At 54.8% G+C, this 15,462-nt stretch overlaps 1 protein-coding gene across 2 annotated transcripts; it reads right to left on the bottom strand.

Moving 5' to 3' along the window:
* Positions 1-11,034: 11,034 nt before the first annotated feature.
* Positions 11,035-15,419, bottom strand: TMEM82 (transmembrane protein 82). Of its 2 annotated transcripts, XM_055419283.2 has the most exons (6): positions 14,791-15,012; positions 14,567-14,639; positions 14,188-14,362; positions 13,035-13,452; positions 11,713-11,900; positions 11,035-11,431 (listed from the first exon to the last, which is right to left on the bottom strand). In XM_055419283.2, exons 1-6 carry the CDS (start codon positions 14,876-14,878, stop codon positions 11,339-11,341), a joined length of 1,035 nt encoding a protein of 344 aa, XP_055275258.2. In that variant the 5' UTR covers positions 14,879-15,012; the 3' UTR covers positions 11,035-11,338. The 2 variants fall into 2 exon arrangements, with proteins under 2 accessions (XP_055275258.2, XP_055275257.2); XM_055419282.2 differs by lacking the exon at positions 14,567-14,639 and having other exon boundaries at positions 14,791-15,419.
* Between the last annotated feature and the right edge of the window lie 43 nt (positions 15,420-15,462).

Below are 15,462 nucleotides of genomic sequence, written 5' to 3'. Positions count from 1 at the left end.
CCCTGTCCTGTGCTTCTCTTCCTCCCCCACCCTGCGTTCCTAAATCCCTCGTGTTTGGTCACCTCTCCCATAACTCTCTGCATCGCTTTTTTCTTTCCATCCTCACAGCCAGTCCTATAATAACAACAGTAGTAACAGTAGCTGCTGTTCGTAGGGGCTTCCTAGCTGATGCTCGGCCTGCAGACCTTTCCATTTAATTCCCGGGAAAGCCCTGTGGGAAAAGGCTGATTATGCCTGCTTCACAGATGAGGAAACTGAGGCACAAAGAGGCTCAAAGCTGACACAAGAGGCAAATGGCAGGGCTGGATTCCAACCCACAGCAGCGGGTGCCCCTGGGTACACACACCACCCTGCAGTCCCAGCGGCTGGTGAGACTGCCACCCTTCAAGATGCAAAGACAGGTGACTCCCTCTCTTTTCAACAGAGGGAGACTCGCACTCAAGGCTGCCTGAGCCCGTGGTCGGGGTCATTCCCCTGCTTAGCAAGGTTACCTCCCTTTGCAAGCACCCCTTGGAATAAGATCTCTATATCTTCCCCAGGAGGAAGGAAAAAACCACTGGATGCCAGCCATGGGAAGGACCCTAAGGAAGAAGGTTTGATCCAGGGGTTTTCAGACACCTTTAGCCATAGAACTCCCTTTTAAAGTGCATTGTGACTCAGAAGCTTATTTAAAGCAAATAAAAATGTTGTTTCCCCCCCCACCTCCATGATGCCTCCCCTGAGCACCTTCCACACCTCCAGGTGGGACAGTGAGGCACCGAAGGGTTGATGGGGGCTAAGGTCTCGCTGACTCCAAGCAGGATCTAAGCCTTCCCACACTTGCTCTGAGCTAAGACTGGCTTGGAAGAGGGCAGGTCCAAGGGGAACGTGGGGTCCAGCTGCCGCCACTTACCAGCTGTCCAGCACCTCTTCCCCACCTCTGCTGCTGCTCCTGGGGGAGAGGAGCGTCCCAGACAAGGGGCTCCAGCGCCAGCCCTGGTGTCTGTGTCACCTCGGCAGGTGCCTGGCTTCCTGCAATGGAAACCCAGGAAGTGCACTGGATAAGAACACACGCCCTTTGTCTGCCAGCTCAGAGGCTCTGCTCCCCTCCTCCTGTCCTGCCAGCCTGGAATAGCTTTCTCCTAAGCCACTGAGCAAAAAGATTCAACCTGTTAGGGTTGCAGCAGCCGAGATCCTATAGAAGGATTATATTCATTGGAAGGACTTTGGCCACCTGATGCAGAGAGCTCTCATTGGAAAAGACACTGTCGCTGGGAAAGACTGAGGGCAAAGGGAGAAGGGACGACAGAGGATGACATGATTGGATGGCATCACCGACTCAACGGACATGAGTCTGAGCAAACTCTAGGAGATGGTGAAGGACAGGGAAGCCTGGTGTGCTGCAGTCCATGGAGTCACAAAGAATCAAAAACGACTGAGAGCCTGAACAGTGAGCTGAGACCCTGGATGGCAGGGAAGGCGGGTGAGAGGTTGGAGAGTAAGATCTAGGGCAGTGGGGACATTTGCTGCTGTCCAGTCTGCTGGGGAACCTCCTACCCAAAGAGGAGTTGAGCACGTAATGTGCTCAGCTTGAGTCATGGAGCCCACGAGAATCAAGTCAGGTGTCATCAGCCCTGGTATCCACAGGGGCTTCCCTGGTGGCTCAGATGGTAAAGAATCTGCCTGCAATGTGGGGAACCTGGGTTTGATCCCTGGGTTGGGAATATCCCCTGGAGGAGGGCATGCAACCCACTCCAGTGTTCTTGCCTGGAGAATCCCCATGGACAGAGGAGCCTGGCGAGCTATAGTCCATGGGATCACAAAGAGTCGGACACAATGAGTAACTAAGCACAGCAGAGAATAGTATCCTCAGGGGAGAGCAGGGCCTGACAATCTTTTTGTTTGTTTGTTTTGGCTGTACCACGCAGCTTGCGGGATCTTAGTTCCCCGACAAGGGATTGAACCCTGGCCACTGCAGTTAAAGCACCTAGTCCTAAGCACTGGACTGCCAGGGAATTCCCAACAAAAATTATGACGATGATTACCAGTGGTGATGTGTGCTATACAGGAATGAGCAAGAGGCTAAGACAGAGTAAGGGGTGTAGGTGGGAGTAGGCCAGGCCTCTCTGGGGGGTGACACTTAAGCTGAGATGAGGAGGAATCAGCCACAAGAGGAACAGGGGAGGACATTCCAGGGAGAGGAAGGCGGTAAGGAAAGCACAGTCTTTGAGGTCAGACTTAGGCTTAACTCCCGGCTCTCTGGTGCTAGCTGTGATCATGGAAAAGTTCCTCCCCTCTCCAAGGCCCTGTTTCCTCACCTGTAACATGGGGCAGCTGGACTGGATACCCTTGGGTCAGGACATGAATGCTTCCCTTTGCAGAGCTGCTAGGGACAAGACATTCCAGGGCCTGGCCCAGAGTTGCTGCCCCTCCAGTAGTAGCACTGGCTATGCCCACATCACACTTGCCTGGTTTCCAGAACTCTTGGCTCACAGGGTCCTTTGGCTCTGCAGCTAGATCTGAGAACAGTGACAAGCCTGGGGAGATTGACATGGAGGTGTCCTCCCTGCTCTGATTCTCCTCTGAGGCTGGCTGAGCTGTAGCCCCCAGGGAGCCAGAGACCCCAGGGGAGGAAAGCATCCTTTGGTTCAATTGCTTTTCTCCTTGACCGACCTGGGCCAGGTCAGAGCCGAGCTGTCAGCCCCCAGGCTGGGGATCCCCACATGTGAAGCTGCATGAAATTATGTGTCGGGGTTGGGGTTGGGGTTGTCTATTACTTGGCAGACCGCCTCAGAAAACCCGTGGACCTCCCAGGCCTGGTTTCTTGCCCTTGTCCCTCCCTCCATCCTCCACTCTGTCTGCATGAAGTCAGGTCAGTTCCTGTGTAGGGTCCTGTGCTAGGGGCTGGCAGGGTGCAGCAGTGCAGAGAAGTGGGGCCTCCTGCACACTGTAGCAGGGGCGGCTGCAGCAGGGGCAAGCACAGGTAGGGGTAACATCAGTATGTGTGATTCCAGCTCGGTCACCTGCCAGCCTGTAACCTTGGGCAAGTCACTTCTCTCTGAGCCTCAGTTTTCTCCTGTAATCCTGGGATGGCAGTACCTTCTTGTGGCTTCACTGTGAGGATTTGTTGGGATGGATGTGAATAAATTTGCCTTGTGCTTAGTAGGTGTTTAGGTGAGTTCCTTTCCTCTTCCCATCATATAGAGGACAGAGGTTTGGATATCATAGTAAGATGGACAAAATGCTGAAGATAAGGAAGACTTGGTTCCGCTCAAGAATCTAACAGACATCATGGATCCTGTCAGCTAGCATCCCTTTCCTAGATTCTGGTAACAGCACCCAATTTCTGTTTGGAAAACCTCACCTGGTTGGAAGTATGTAGAAAGAGGACGTATTTTTCCCAGGCTGGCAGTGTGCCAGCTTGGCATGATTTCTGCCAACATTTGGATCAAGACCGAGGACAGCAGAGCAAAGATGATAGAGAAAGAGAATAACTGATTTCATCACTTAAGCTGCTAGATCCAGCCATGCCTGCAAGTCCTCCCACTGGATCTCTGGAACCAGTGCATCCTCTTTTTTCTTGATTTTTCTTCAGCCAGTTAAAAACTATTTCTGTTGCTTATAGCAGAGTCATAAGACATACTGGTGAGACTTCATGAGTCTTGATCACTCCCTTCCTCCTGGCAAACTCTGTACTAGTCTCAGCACTTTTGAGAAGCCTGTTCTGATTGCTCCAGGTATCAGGAGTCATGTCAATCCTAGGGATTCACCTCAAGGCTTCTGAGTGGAACCAATACACTTTACCCACCAGACTGGGAGCAGGGCTGTGACTTACTACTCTTTTTGGCTCCAGCAGCCAGCACAGTGCTTGTCACTTTGTAGGGTCTCAGTAATTTGAATACAATGCATGAATAGGAGGAGGGGGTCTTAAAGTAGCTGCATATGCAAAGTTAGTGAGCCATTAAAAATTTGGGCTTTGGAGTGAGACCCACTTGAATTTGCATCTTGGCTCCGCCACTTATTAGCTGTGTAATGTTGAGCAAGTCAATTTAAAAAATTATGTATTTAATTTTGGCTGCATTAGGCCTTAGTTGTGGCAGGCAGGCTTCTGTCTAGTTGTGGCACAGGCCCAGTAGTTGCTGGGGACTTAGTTTTCCCATGGCATGTGGGATCTTGTTTCCCTGATCAGGGATCAAACCTTTGTCCCCTGCACTGGAAGGTGGATGGATTCTTAACCACTGGACCACCAGGGAAGTCCTCCTTGAGGAAGTCATTTAACTTCTCTGAACTTTAAGTTTTCTCCAAGAAGATACAGACAATAATCAACTCCTCACAAGGTTGTCCTGAAGGCTGGGGGAAAATAATGCAAGAAAAATGGGCAGCACAGGGTTATAAATCCTCATGTGTGCGTGCTAGGTCACTTTAGTTGTGTCTGACTCTGCAATCCTGTGGACTGTAGCCCGCCAGGCTCCTCTGTCCATGGGATTCTCCAGGCAAGAACACTGGAGTGGGTTGGCCTGCCCTCCTCCAGGGGATCTTCCCAACCCAGGGACTGAACCCATGTCTCTTACATCTACCTGCACTGGCAGGCGGGTTCTTTACCGCTGCTGCTGCTGCTGCTGCTGCTAAGTTGCTTCAGTCGTGTCCGACTCTGTGCGATCCCATAGACGGCAGCCCACCAGGCTCCCCCATCCATGGGATTCTCCAGGCAAGAACACTGGAGTGCGTTGCCATTTCCTTCTCCAATGCATGAAAGTGAAAAGTGAAAGTGAAGTCACTCAGCCATGTCCAACTCTCCTCATGCAGCTCTCTGCAAATAAAATGCAAATATGCATCATCTTTCTCCACCCGGGGAGCAGTCTGGTGGACGGGTTGGGGGAGGCAGGAGACCTCTTCATTTCCTTCCTCCCCGAGATCTGTCCCCGCCTTTGCCACCTGAGCCAGTGTCTCCTTCCTGGTCCTCTTACTCAGCTGCGCTCATCGACTCTTCACATCGAGAGGGCTTCGCCAAGACCGACGTGGGGGCGGGGGCACAGCACCAGAGGTCAGGCTCTGGTCTGAGTGCCCTACCTCCTTCATTGCACTCAGTCCTCTAAACAAATGGAGAAGTTGAGGCACAGAGAGTAGTAACTTGTTCAAGGTCATCTCCATTAGGAAGCTTCATTCAAGCCTACAGAGTCCACCTCCAAGCCCTTTTTGTGAACAGGCCAAGTGTGCAGTGTTAGTCACTCAGTCGTGTCCGACTCTATGTGACCCCATGGACAGCAGCCCATCAGGCTCCTCTGTCCATGGAATTCTCCAGGCAAGAATACCAGAATGGGTTGCCATTTCCTTTTCCAAAGTGTGTAGGACATGTTCAAAAACCACACAGGGAGTAATTGAACCACAGTTATATCTACATGGAGTTCCGACTCTCCGACCCTGAGCCCGTATTCCCACAGGCCCAGCCTCCAGACCTGACTGTGACAACAACGTCTGGCTCTTAATCCCCTCCTGGTTCAGGGGCCTGAGCTGGCTCTGGCTGGACCCACTGGTTCCCACGGCCAGGCCTCCGCTAAGCAGCTCAGCATCGGCTTCAGAGACGGTGGGAAGTGTAGGGTGGGCCATGGTAGGGCTTGAGTCTTAGTGGGAAAGGCCCCTCCTTGACCCAGGCTTTGAAAGTCAGAGTCCCTTCTGTCTACAGGGGAGGAAGTCCTGGTTTCACTCACTTGGGAGTGTTCCCTAAATCTCCCCAATCCCTCGGCTGCTTGCCACTGACCGCAGGTTCTTCCTTGAGCTCCCACCCCTGGCAGCATCTGTCTAATGCTCTACCGCTCTCTCTGGCCGTGGGGACCCCAATCCTGAGACCCCTCCTAACTGAAGTGTAACATGGCCTAGGCCCTGCTACAGCCCCCAGTTGACCTCCTTACTTTTCTCTTCCCTGGAGGTAGGCTTGTGTTGTTCTTATTTAGTTCCTAAGTTGTGTCCGTCTCTTTATGACCCCATGAACTATAGCCCGCCAGCCCCTCTGTCCCTGGGATTTCCCAGGCAAAAATACTGGAGTGGGTCACCATTTCCTTCTCCAGGGGATCTTCCCGATCCAGGGATCAAACCCACATCTCCTGCAATGGCAGGCAGCTTCTTTACCACTGAGCCACCAGGGAGTCCCAGAGGTGGGCTTATTATGAAATTAATCAAACTTCTGCTCAGTTCCCTAACTCTCATGGCCCCTATGAGGGCTGACAGTCTCTGGGAGTTATGAAATGGTCCAGGAGGGAAGGGCAGCCAGGTTACACTCAGGAAACATCTTCCTTTTAAGTGTTCCTGCCAAAGTGCCCAGAGAGATGTCAGGAGAACTGATCCAAGTGTCTACAGTTCCAGTAATTTATCTTGCTTTTCTTTCTCAATCTCAATTTTCACTTACATACAAATTTTGTACTCTTCTTCCTGAAAGGGACCCTTAAAATTGAATTAGCCCTGCTCGTATTTATTTTATTTCATTTGGCTGTGTTGATTCTTAGCTGTGGCGCCCAGGCTCAGTTGCATATGAGATCTTAGTTCCCTGACCAGGAATTGAACCCTTGTCCCTGAGTTGAAGGTGGACTCTTCATCACCGAACCACCAAAGTCCTAGATTTGCCCTGCTCTTACTCCTTACAATCCATTCTCCAAGCAGGCTAGGCCATCTCACTAAAGCAGCATGTGATCATCACAGGCCCGCACCCCTTCTGTGGCTCCTGATGCTTTGGGAAATGACAAACTCCTCCCATGTCCTGGTGATCTGGCCCCAGCCTGCCTCTGTGACAGCAGCTCCCGACACTGTGCCCTTTGTCCCCTTTGCTCCAGCCACACTGACCCCTCCTCCATCCTGCAAGCCACTCAGAAGTCTTAAGACCTACCTGGGCTACACCACTACCCCTGTGGCCTCGAAACTCCCCCTCAACCTTCAGGACTTGGTTTCTGTGGCTCTTTCTCAGCAGGGCCTCCCCAAACCTCAGACCGTGTCACAACACTGGATCTTCTGCTGATGGTGACCCTACCTGCATGAGGTGAGCTTGCCCTGTCCCTAAAGGCCCCTAATTCATTCACCCACTGTTCAGGCCAAAAATCTAGGAATTCCAGGGCTCCTCGCTTCCTCTCAAGCTCTCATCTAATTGACCAGACTATCTTATCAGCTTTTCAAAACATGTTCAGAATCCAACCAGTCTGGCCACCTCCATGGCTACCACCTTGGCCCAAGCCCCCAGCCTCTCACCTGGGTTATTCCAAATGCTTCAAAAACTGGTTGACTGTTTCTATACGGTCTACTCTACAAAAAGCATGGAGAGGAATCCTTTAAAAATGTAAGTCAGGTAATGTCACCTCCGTGTGCAAACCCTCCATTGTCTGCTCGTCACAGAAGAATAAAGTCCTAATGCTGGCCTTGGCCCTGAGCCATCTGGTGCCTGCCCGCCTCTGTGGCCTCCTTCCTGCCACTGCACCCTGTGGTGTTCTAGCTCTGCTAAACTTCCTGCTGTTCCTAAATTCTCCCAGCTGGTTCCCACCTCAGGGCCTTTCCCTGTGTTGTTCTCTCAGTCTGGGGTGTTCGTCCCTCAGCTTTCTTCTTGGCCAGTCCTCCTCAAAGAAGGTCTTCTCAAAGAAGCCTTCTGTGGAAGGCAGCTTCTAAAATGGCCCCCGAGGACCCCTATCCTCTGCTATGTCCCATTCTTCTCAAGAGTGGGCTAAACACAGCCACTTCTAACCAACAGAATACAGTGAAAACACTGGGATGTTGGTTTTAACACTGGTTTACGAAGGCGGTGACTTCTGTCCTGCTCCGTCTTCCATTTCCCTCACTCACTTGCTCTAAGGGAAGCTGGCTGCCATGCTGTAGGCTGCCCTGTGGAGAGGCCCAAGTGGCAGAGGGAGACTCTGGCCAACCATCAGAGGGGAACTGAGCCTCTCGGCCCGAGAGCCCATGAGAGACTGAATCCTGTCAACAACCAAGTAGGTGAGCCTGGAAGTAGACGCTGCTCCCGGAGACGCCACAACCTTGGCCGACACCTGGACTGTGCCCGGTGAGAGACTCTGAGCCAGAAGATTCAGCCAAGCTGCACCTGGATTCTCAACCCACAGAAAAAGTGAGAGATGGCTGGATGGTATCACCGACTCTGTGGACATGAGTTTGAGTGAACTCAGGGAGTTGGTGATGGATAGGGAGGCCTGGCGTGCTGTGATTCATGGGGTCGCGGAGAGTCGGACACGACTGAGCGACTGAACTGAACTGAACTGAAAGTGTCTGTTGTTTTAAAATTTTTTAAAAAATATTTATTTATTTGGCTGTACCAGGTCTTAGTTATGGGGTGCGGGGTCTTTAGTTGTGGCGTGCAAACTCTTGTGGCATGTGGGATCTAGTTCCCTTACCAAGGTTTGAACCCCGGTTCCCTGTATTGGAAGCATGGAGTCTTAGCCATAGCCCACGAGAGAAGTCCCAGTGTTTGTTCTTTTAAGCTGCTAAATTTGGAGGTCATGGTGTTATGTGGCTTTTGATACCAAATATATCTTCCCTGCTGCTAAGTCACTTCAGTCGTGTCCAACTCTGTGTGACCCCATAGACGGAAGCCCACCAGGCTCCCCCGTCCCTGGGATTCTCCAGGCAAGAACACTGGAGTGGGTTGCCATTTCCTTCTCCAATGTGTGAAAGTGAAAAGTGAAAGTGAAGTTACTCGGTCATGTCTGACTCGTAGCGACCCCATGGACTGCAGCCTACCAGGCTCCTCCGTCCATGGGATTTTCTAGGCAAGAGTACTGGAGTGGCTTGCCATTGCCTTCTCCGATATCTTCCCTAGCCCTCCGTTATTCTATCACCTTACTAGTTTTTTTTTTTTTCTTTTTTGCAGCAATTGCTACTTGTGCATCTTGCTCCCAGCCCAGAGCCTTGCCCCATGCAGATGTTCAGTAATGGGGGAAGGAATGAAGGGGCAGCCAGAGGGACAATGCCATAGCTCAGAAAAGCCACAGGTTGGGGGGCTGTTGCTTAGGAGCGAGGAGGCAGGCCTACACCAACCCCAGGTGGTCCAGGGGCAACCATCCCCTCTTCGCAGAAACTGGGGCTGTTCTCCCACCTCGTCAGGAGGATGCTGGTCAGAGCCCAGGATCTGGTGTCTTATGGTCTGTGGCCTAACAAATTTAGCTTCCTGCTCCTGTTCCAAGATCACCTTCTGGATTTCTTCTGCTCTCCAGACTTCAGGCCTATTTCTCTTTATTTGGTATGTCTCAGTAGAATGATCTGATTTTTATACCCTTGTCAGACTTTTCGCAAAAATAATTTAATAGATAAGAAAAGAATCCTTTTTCAGCTCACGTGGCTCACTTTTTGTTTGGAAAACAGTCCCTGTGCCCATAAAAAGCAAAGGGTCGCCAAGCCCAGTCTCCTCCCAGCCCTGTTCCCACCAGGTCACAGTCAGAGTTGGGGACTGGGAGGCTGGGGAACCTTCCAGGAAAAACATTAGGCCCGAGTTGGAACCCAGTTGTCCAATCTGGGTCTGGCGAGAGACTGGCCCTATGCCCACCTAGACTGGCCCATTTCCTCCTAGACTGGGGCAAGTTTCCTGCCCAGAAGGAACAAGCACACTCCCCGGCAGAGGGAGGCTGGGTGCTGTACTGGGGAGGGACATCCACAGGCACTTCAACCCCCTCAGCTACCCTGAGTCTAATATGCCTCCTGGGAGCAGGATGGAGAGCAGGGGGTCAGAAGTTGGGTTCGAGCTTCTGAGTTCAAGGAATGAGCTGGAACCACCATCCAGCCGTGGGGCCAGTCGGTCCCTGGATCTCAGGTGTACCCAGGACAGGGAGTAGAATCCTAGGCCGGACTCTGTCTGCTCCAAAGCAGTAATCTTTGGGTAACCAAAGGCCTCATGGTGGCCTTTGCTGAGAAGTTCCATCAGAACCTGGAATCCTCCAAGAACCTTCTCCAGGTCCCGCCTCCTCCTAGGTGCCTCCCCTGCCTCTCCCAGACAGCTGGACCCTCACAACCTGTTTGGAAGTTCCTTGGCTGGGAGTCTCCTTTGCCCTCTGGGGTCTCTCCTGGAAAAAGACCCCTGAGTTGGGGCCCTCAATCCCCATGGATGCAAACTGCCCTGTGGGCTGGGTGCCTGGACCAGGAGATCATAGGTATAGTACAGCCTCAGGTTAACCTGGACAAAAGGTGGTGGGAGCCACATTCCAGAATTTACCAGGAATGGACCTGCCATATTTACTATGCCCACCTCTGTTAACTTCCCTGGCTCCAATTCTTCTACAAGAAGTGAGGAGCAGGGAGTATGCGTGGCACTTGAATTCTGGATGTCAGGCTACCTGAATTCAAATCCTGGCTTTGCCATTAACTAGCTGTGTTCCCTTGAGTGATTTCCGTAACCTCTCTGAGCCTTGGTTTCTGAATCTATAAAAAGCAGTAACAGTACCTGCCTCTTGGGTCTGACGTTAAAATGAAGAGATAATAAAGATGCTTAGCACAGTGCCCAACAGATGATACTTGTTCTTCTGCTAGGTTCAGAGAGGGGCAGTGGCCTACCCAAGGCCACACAGCAGGTAAGCAGAGTTGTTGAGTTGGTGATGGACAGGGATGCCTGGCGTGCTGTGATTCATGGGGTCGCAAAGAGTCGGACACGACTGAGCGACTGAACTGAACTGAACCTTTCTTCTGTATACTCTGGCCTTCATGAGCTGGGCTCTTCAGGGGATACAAGGCTGAACACGGCTGAGATGGGAAGGATCCCCAATGTGAGGGTCAGAGGTGGGGGACTCAAGGGCACCAACAGAGGCCCAAGCATCATACCCCCTCCACTGGTTTCTCAACCTGGGATGGGACAGGACATGGGCATCCTCCACGCAAGACAGCTGGGGGGTCCTAGACCATGTGCCCATCCATGCCACTGCATCCCCATCACCTCTTCAGTGACCTCCACATCAAATTCCTGAATCCCAGGGACCCAGCTAGGCACACATCCCAGGAGTCTGCCCCAGTCAGAAGAGCTCTGTAGCCTTAGACAAACCTCTTCACCTCTCAGTGTGTTCACAATTCTAATGAAAATCTGAGAAAGTCACCTTTATTGTTTGTGGAAAGGGCAGGGAGGTGGGAAAAGGGGGAAGCCGTCATGGGGTACAAGTCCCCCCAGTGCCCCTGGGAAGGTAGGTCAAGGGGGCCTGTATTTGTTCCCCCACCCTGAGAAAAAGGTTAACCCAGCGGCCTCCAGGTACTCCTACCCTCTGAGGGACCCAGCCCCAAATCCTCCCCTCTCTCCCGTGGATCCCCAGTGCTCCAGGTGGGGGGCAGCCTTGCCATTCTGCCTCCAGGTGAGCCTGAGCAGACCTGAGAGACTCCAAGTCTTTGCCGAGGTCAGTCAGGAGGTGGCTGTCCCCTCCTCAGGCTGGGCAGGGGCTGAGGGCTGGGGCTGGCTTGGAGCTGACACCGAAGGCCTCTGGAGTGGAAAATCCTGAGGGGAGACAGGGAGGAAAGGAGGGAGGTGCCACTCAATCCCCCCCAACCTGTGGGGGCACTCAGGCCTCCAATTTTCCAGGATGTTCCTCTCATTTGGGGCTCTGGGGCACAGGATGGGGTGGGCTATGGATGGAGTGGGGGTGCCCCTCAATCGGCCCATTCCTAGTGACCTGGGCTACTAAGGGGTCAAAAGGTAACCCTGACTTGGTGAGGTTCCTGGGGCTGTCTGGAGCAGGGCTTCAGTGTCTGGGGGACCTTCAGGGTGGGGGTGCCCACCTGTATCTGGCAAAGATCAAGCAGGGTGCGGATGCCCACCAGGCACCAGAGCTCGCCCAGCAGGGAGATGAGGATGCTCAGGAGGTCCAGCCAGCGGCCCACAGTCAGCAGCAGCACGAAGAGACCGCACATGCGCACCAGCACCGTCTGGACATGGCTCTTCATGCCGGGGTGCTGTCGCTGCTCTTCTACAAACACAGGGTCCCTGTCACTGGCCGCCTTCGCCATCCCCGCAGCCCCACCCTGAGGTCCGGCTGAGCTGGGGCCTGGCTCTCCCAGCTCCCCCACCGCGTTCCTCAGTGCGAGCCTTTCCCTCCACAGGCAGCCCCCTCCCTTCCTCTCCGCCCCATCTCCACTCTGCAACCACAGGGCACCGGGCATTTGTTCCTCGCGGGCCTCACTGCCCACCCAGGGTCTCGCCCTGGAGTCGCCCTGACTCCTCTCTTTCCTGCATTCCCATATCCAATCCATCAGTGAGCCCCGCAGGCTCTTTCTGCTTTCATCTCTCAAATCAGCTTCCTCACTGGGCCCCCGGCTTCTAGTCTGGACCCCACAACTCAGCGTGTACTCAGCAGTCAGTAGCCTTCTAAACACACTAACAAGATGGAATCATTCCTCTGCTTATAATCCTCCTAGGACGTCCCCCCTGCATCTGGAGTAAACTCCAGACTCCTTACCTTACAAGGAGGTCCTGTCCCATCTGATTGGAGGCCACTCTCCAACCTCATCTCAGGCTCGCTACCTTCAACCATCCCAGTTTTCTTGTGGTCCATCAAGCATGCTAGGCTCATTCCCACATCAGGGCCTCTGCAACTCTGCCCTGTTTGCCTGACTGCCCTTCCTTGTCCTGTCTCTTTGGTCCATCCCTACCTTGCAACCAGGTGGCTCCTCCTCAGGCCCAGATCTGAACAGGCCCCTGCTTAAAACCCTGCAACGGCTTCTGAACAGACTGCCTCACCTGGCTGATGACAGCTTTCCATTGGGCCCCTTGAACCCGGCCAGCCTCGTCCCCTCCCTGCTGTTTTCAGGCCTTGAATCACCTCTGGGCTTTGGTATACATGGTTCCCTCTGTTGTGATCTCTCCCAGGGGCTGCTGCTTATCCTTTGAGGGCCAATTCAAGTACTGTCTCACTGGGCTCCCCCTGCACCCTGTACCCTTCTCTGTCCACTGCATGGCTATTGCTACCAGCCTGGGTGCTCTGGGATGGCAGGGGCCAGATGTGAGTGTCGTTGTCCTCCCCAAGGCCTAGCACAGCACTGGGCCCGGGTCAGACGGTAGAGTGTTTGTGTCGAGTGAGTCAGCTGCTGCTCGTGGCCCTTACCCTGCATGTAGATGACCAGCAGGGTGTAGCAGATGGTGAGAGGCGTCCAGAAGCGCACGGCCTCCGAGGTGGTCAGGAAGTCCCGGTTGATGAGGGCCACGGCAGCCAGGTTGCCTACTATAAAGGTCACAGCCAGGGTGCGGCCCAGCAGCCGGGGGAGGTGGTGCGCACCCGCCAGCAGGCCCAGGCAGACCCCACAGTAGCTCTGGCTGCTGTGCAGCTCGTAGAGCCGGCAGACGTGGTGGCGGAGGTGCCGGGCGCCGGTGCTGAGCAGCGCTGCCAGCCCCAGGCCCAGCATCAGGTTCAGCGTGCAGTGCGGGGCGCCCTCCTGCAGGAAGCTCAGGCCGCAGGTCAGCCCGCAGCCCAGCGAGTACTGGCACAGTAGGTACAGTTGCAGCTTCTCGGTGCCCCGGGAGCCCTGGGTGGAGGAGGGGAGCACAATGATGGGGGCTTGGGCCACTCGTCACCCTGGGGGGACCAAGAGGATGTCACAGTACCGATGCTCCACTCTGTAGGAGGCTGGAGCCTGAAGGAACCTCAGGGATCGTTCCCAAAGAGGAAATATTATCTTCAGGTCAAGCCTACTGGGATCATCTCTTTTGTCTTTTTAACTTTATTTTTTGGCCAGGTCATGCAGGCATGTGTGATTTTTAGTTCCCTGACCAAGAATCGAACCCACAGAGTCTTAGCCACTGGACTGCCAGGGAAATTTCACTACTGTATCATTTATTTCAGCTTAATTTCAGTCATGGTTATTACTTGGGACTGGTCTGCTGGCCGAAGAGTGGAGGCCCAGAGCCTTGAAGAACTGGGTTCAACACCTGACTGCTTCTTGCTGGTTGTTGACCATGGATAAGCCACTCTGCCTCTCTGAGCCTGTTTCCCACGTGTGAAACTGGGATCCCAGCAAACTTTTACCCACTGTGGTTACGAGGATGAGATGATGTACTCAAAGCATCTAGCACAGTGCCTGGCTGGTGGGAAGCTCCAGGCAGCCTCAAGCTGCTGTGTTATCTTCTTGGCCTAGGGCTGTGTCCACTTTGAGTGGAGACTGGGCTTTGGCAATCACAGTTTTGCCCGGTTTTTTTATTCCGGGGTAAAAACTAGGGCCCAGGGCCCGGCCATCCTCACCACCATCTCCCTGTGGTCTCACCTTGTCCAGGGAAAGCAGCATGGAGACAGCCCGGAGGGAGAACTCGAGCACTACGAGGGCAGCCACCCGAACCCCCACAACGGTCAGAATCAGGGCCAGCCCTGCCAGATGCACGGTCTCCAGCGACGCCCACCGGGCCTGCAGCCTCTGCTTTTCAAGACGAAGCTCTGGGTGGCTGTGGAGACAGACAGGGGCGCGGGCAGAGGAGACAGACAGAGGGTGCAGAACCACCAGCCTGGTCCCTGGAGGGGGTCCCGGTGCTCCCAGTCACTCCCTGGGGTGAGGGAGGGGCGGTCTCTTCCTCCCGGCCCTCCTCTGAGGCCTCTTCTCAGTGTGGGTTTCAGGGCGCAGGGAGTAAGGCGGGGAGGTGGGCACTCACTTGGCACAGCCCACGAAGAAGTAGACCTTCAGGAGGTCGTTCAGGATGGAGACTGCGCAGGCCCCGACGAGGCCTGACGGGGGCAGTAGGGAGGGCGGGCGGCGTGGCAGGGTTAGAGGAGCCGGCAGGCGAGGCGGCGGGATCCTCCACGTGGGTGGGGTCGCCGGGCGCTGGGCAGGTGTCCGGCAGGGGGCGGGGCCGAGGGGCAAGGGGGAGGTGCTCACCTTGCAGCAGGGCGTCGAGGAGGCCGGAGCCCCAGTCGAGGGAGGGGAGGCTGGGGAGACAGGAGGTGGGGGACAGGGGGGAGAACATGGCCGCGGGGATCCAGCCCAGCCTCCGGCCAGGTCTGCACCGGAGAGACCGCAACGTCACCGCCGCCGGGCAAAGGTGATGCAGACGAGGGGAGGAGCCGGGAGGGGTCAAAAGCCCAGGGGAGGGGCGGGGATGAGCGCCAGGGCCTTAGACTTTCGGGGCTGTGAGTGGAGCCCGCTGCCCAGGCGCCTGCCATTTGGGCGGCGTGGGGTGGAGGGCGTCTCTGGGTGGGCTGGTCTCAGCCCTGCTCGAGTCTGGCGCCCACTTTCCTCGTCCTCCTCTGGGCCTTGCCCCGCAGCGCCTTCCTGAAGCCCCAGTCCTCATCCGTCCTTCCTCAGCCCCTTTATGGGTTCTCCCTCTCGGCCTGAAGGGTGGGGTTCCCCGCCCCTCCCAGGTCTGGAAGGGGGCTTCCACCCCGCACAGCCTGAGGCCTGGAAGGGGAGGAGGTCCATCCCCCACAGCCTAAGGCTGCGCTTTCTCAGCCCAAGGGCTGGAAGGGGTGTCTCTCCTCCCGCTGCCGGGCGTGGGGGGTGTGGGGGTGGGGTGGGGCAGGAGCCAGCTCCCGGCCCTCGCCCGCGGCACCG

The sequence above is a fragment of the Moschus berezovskii genome, chromosome 17, assembly GCF_049115385.1.
Source record: "Moschus berezovskii isolate FMDL1 chromosome 17, NW_MosBer_1.0, whole genome shotgun sequence".
Lineage (NCBI taxonomy): Eukaryota > Metazoa > Chordata > Mammalia > Artiodactyla > Moschidae > Moschus > Moschus berezovskii.
The sequence above is the reverse complement of the archived record's forward strand: the minus strand, read 5'-3'. Positions and strand labels throughout refer to the sequence as shown.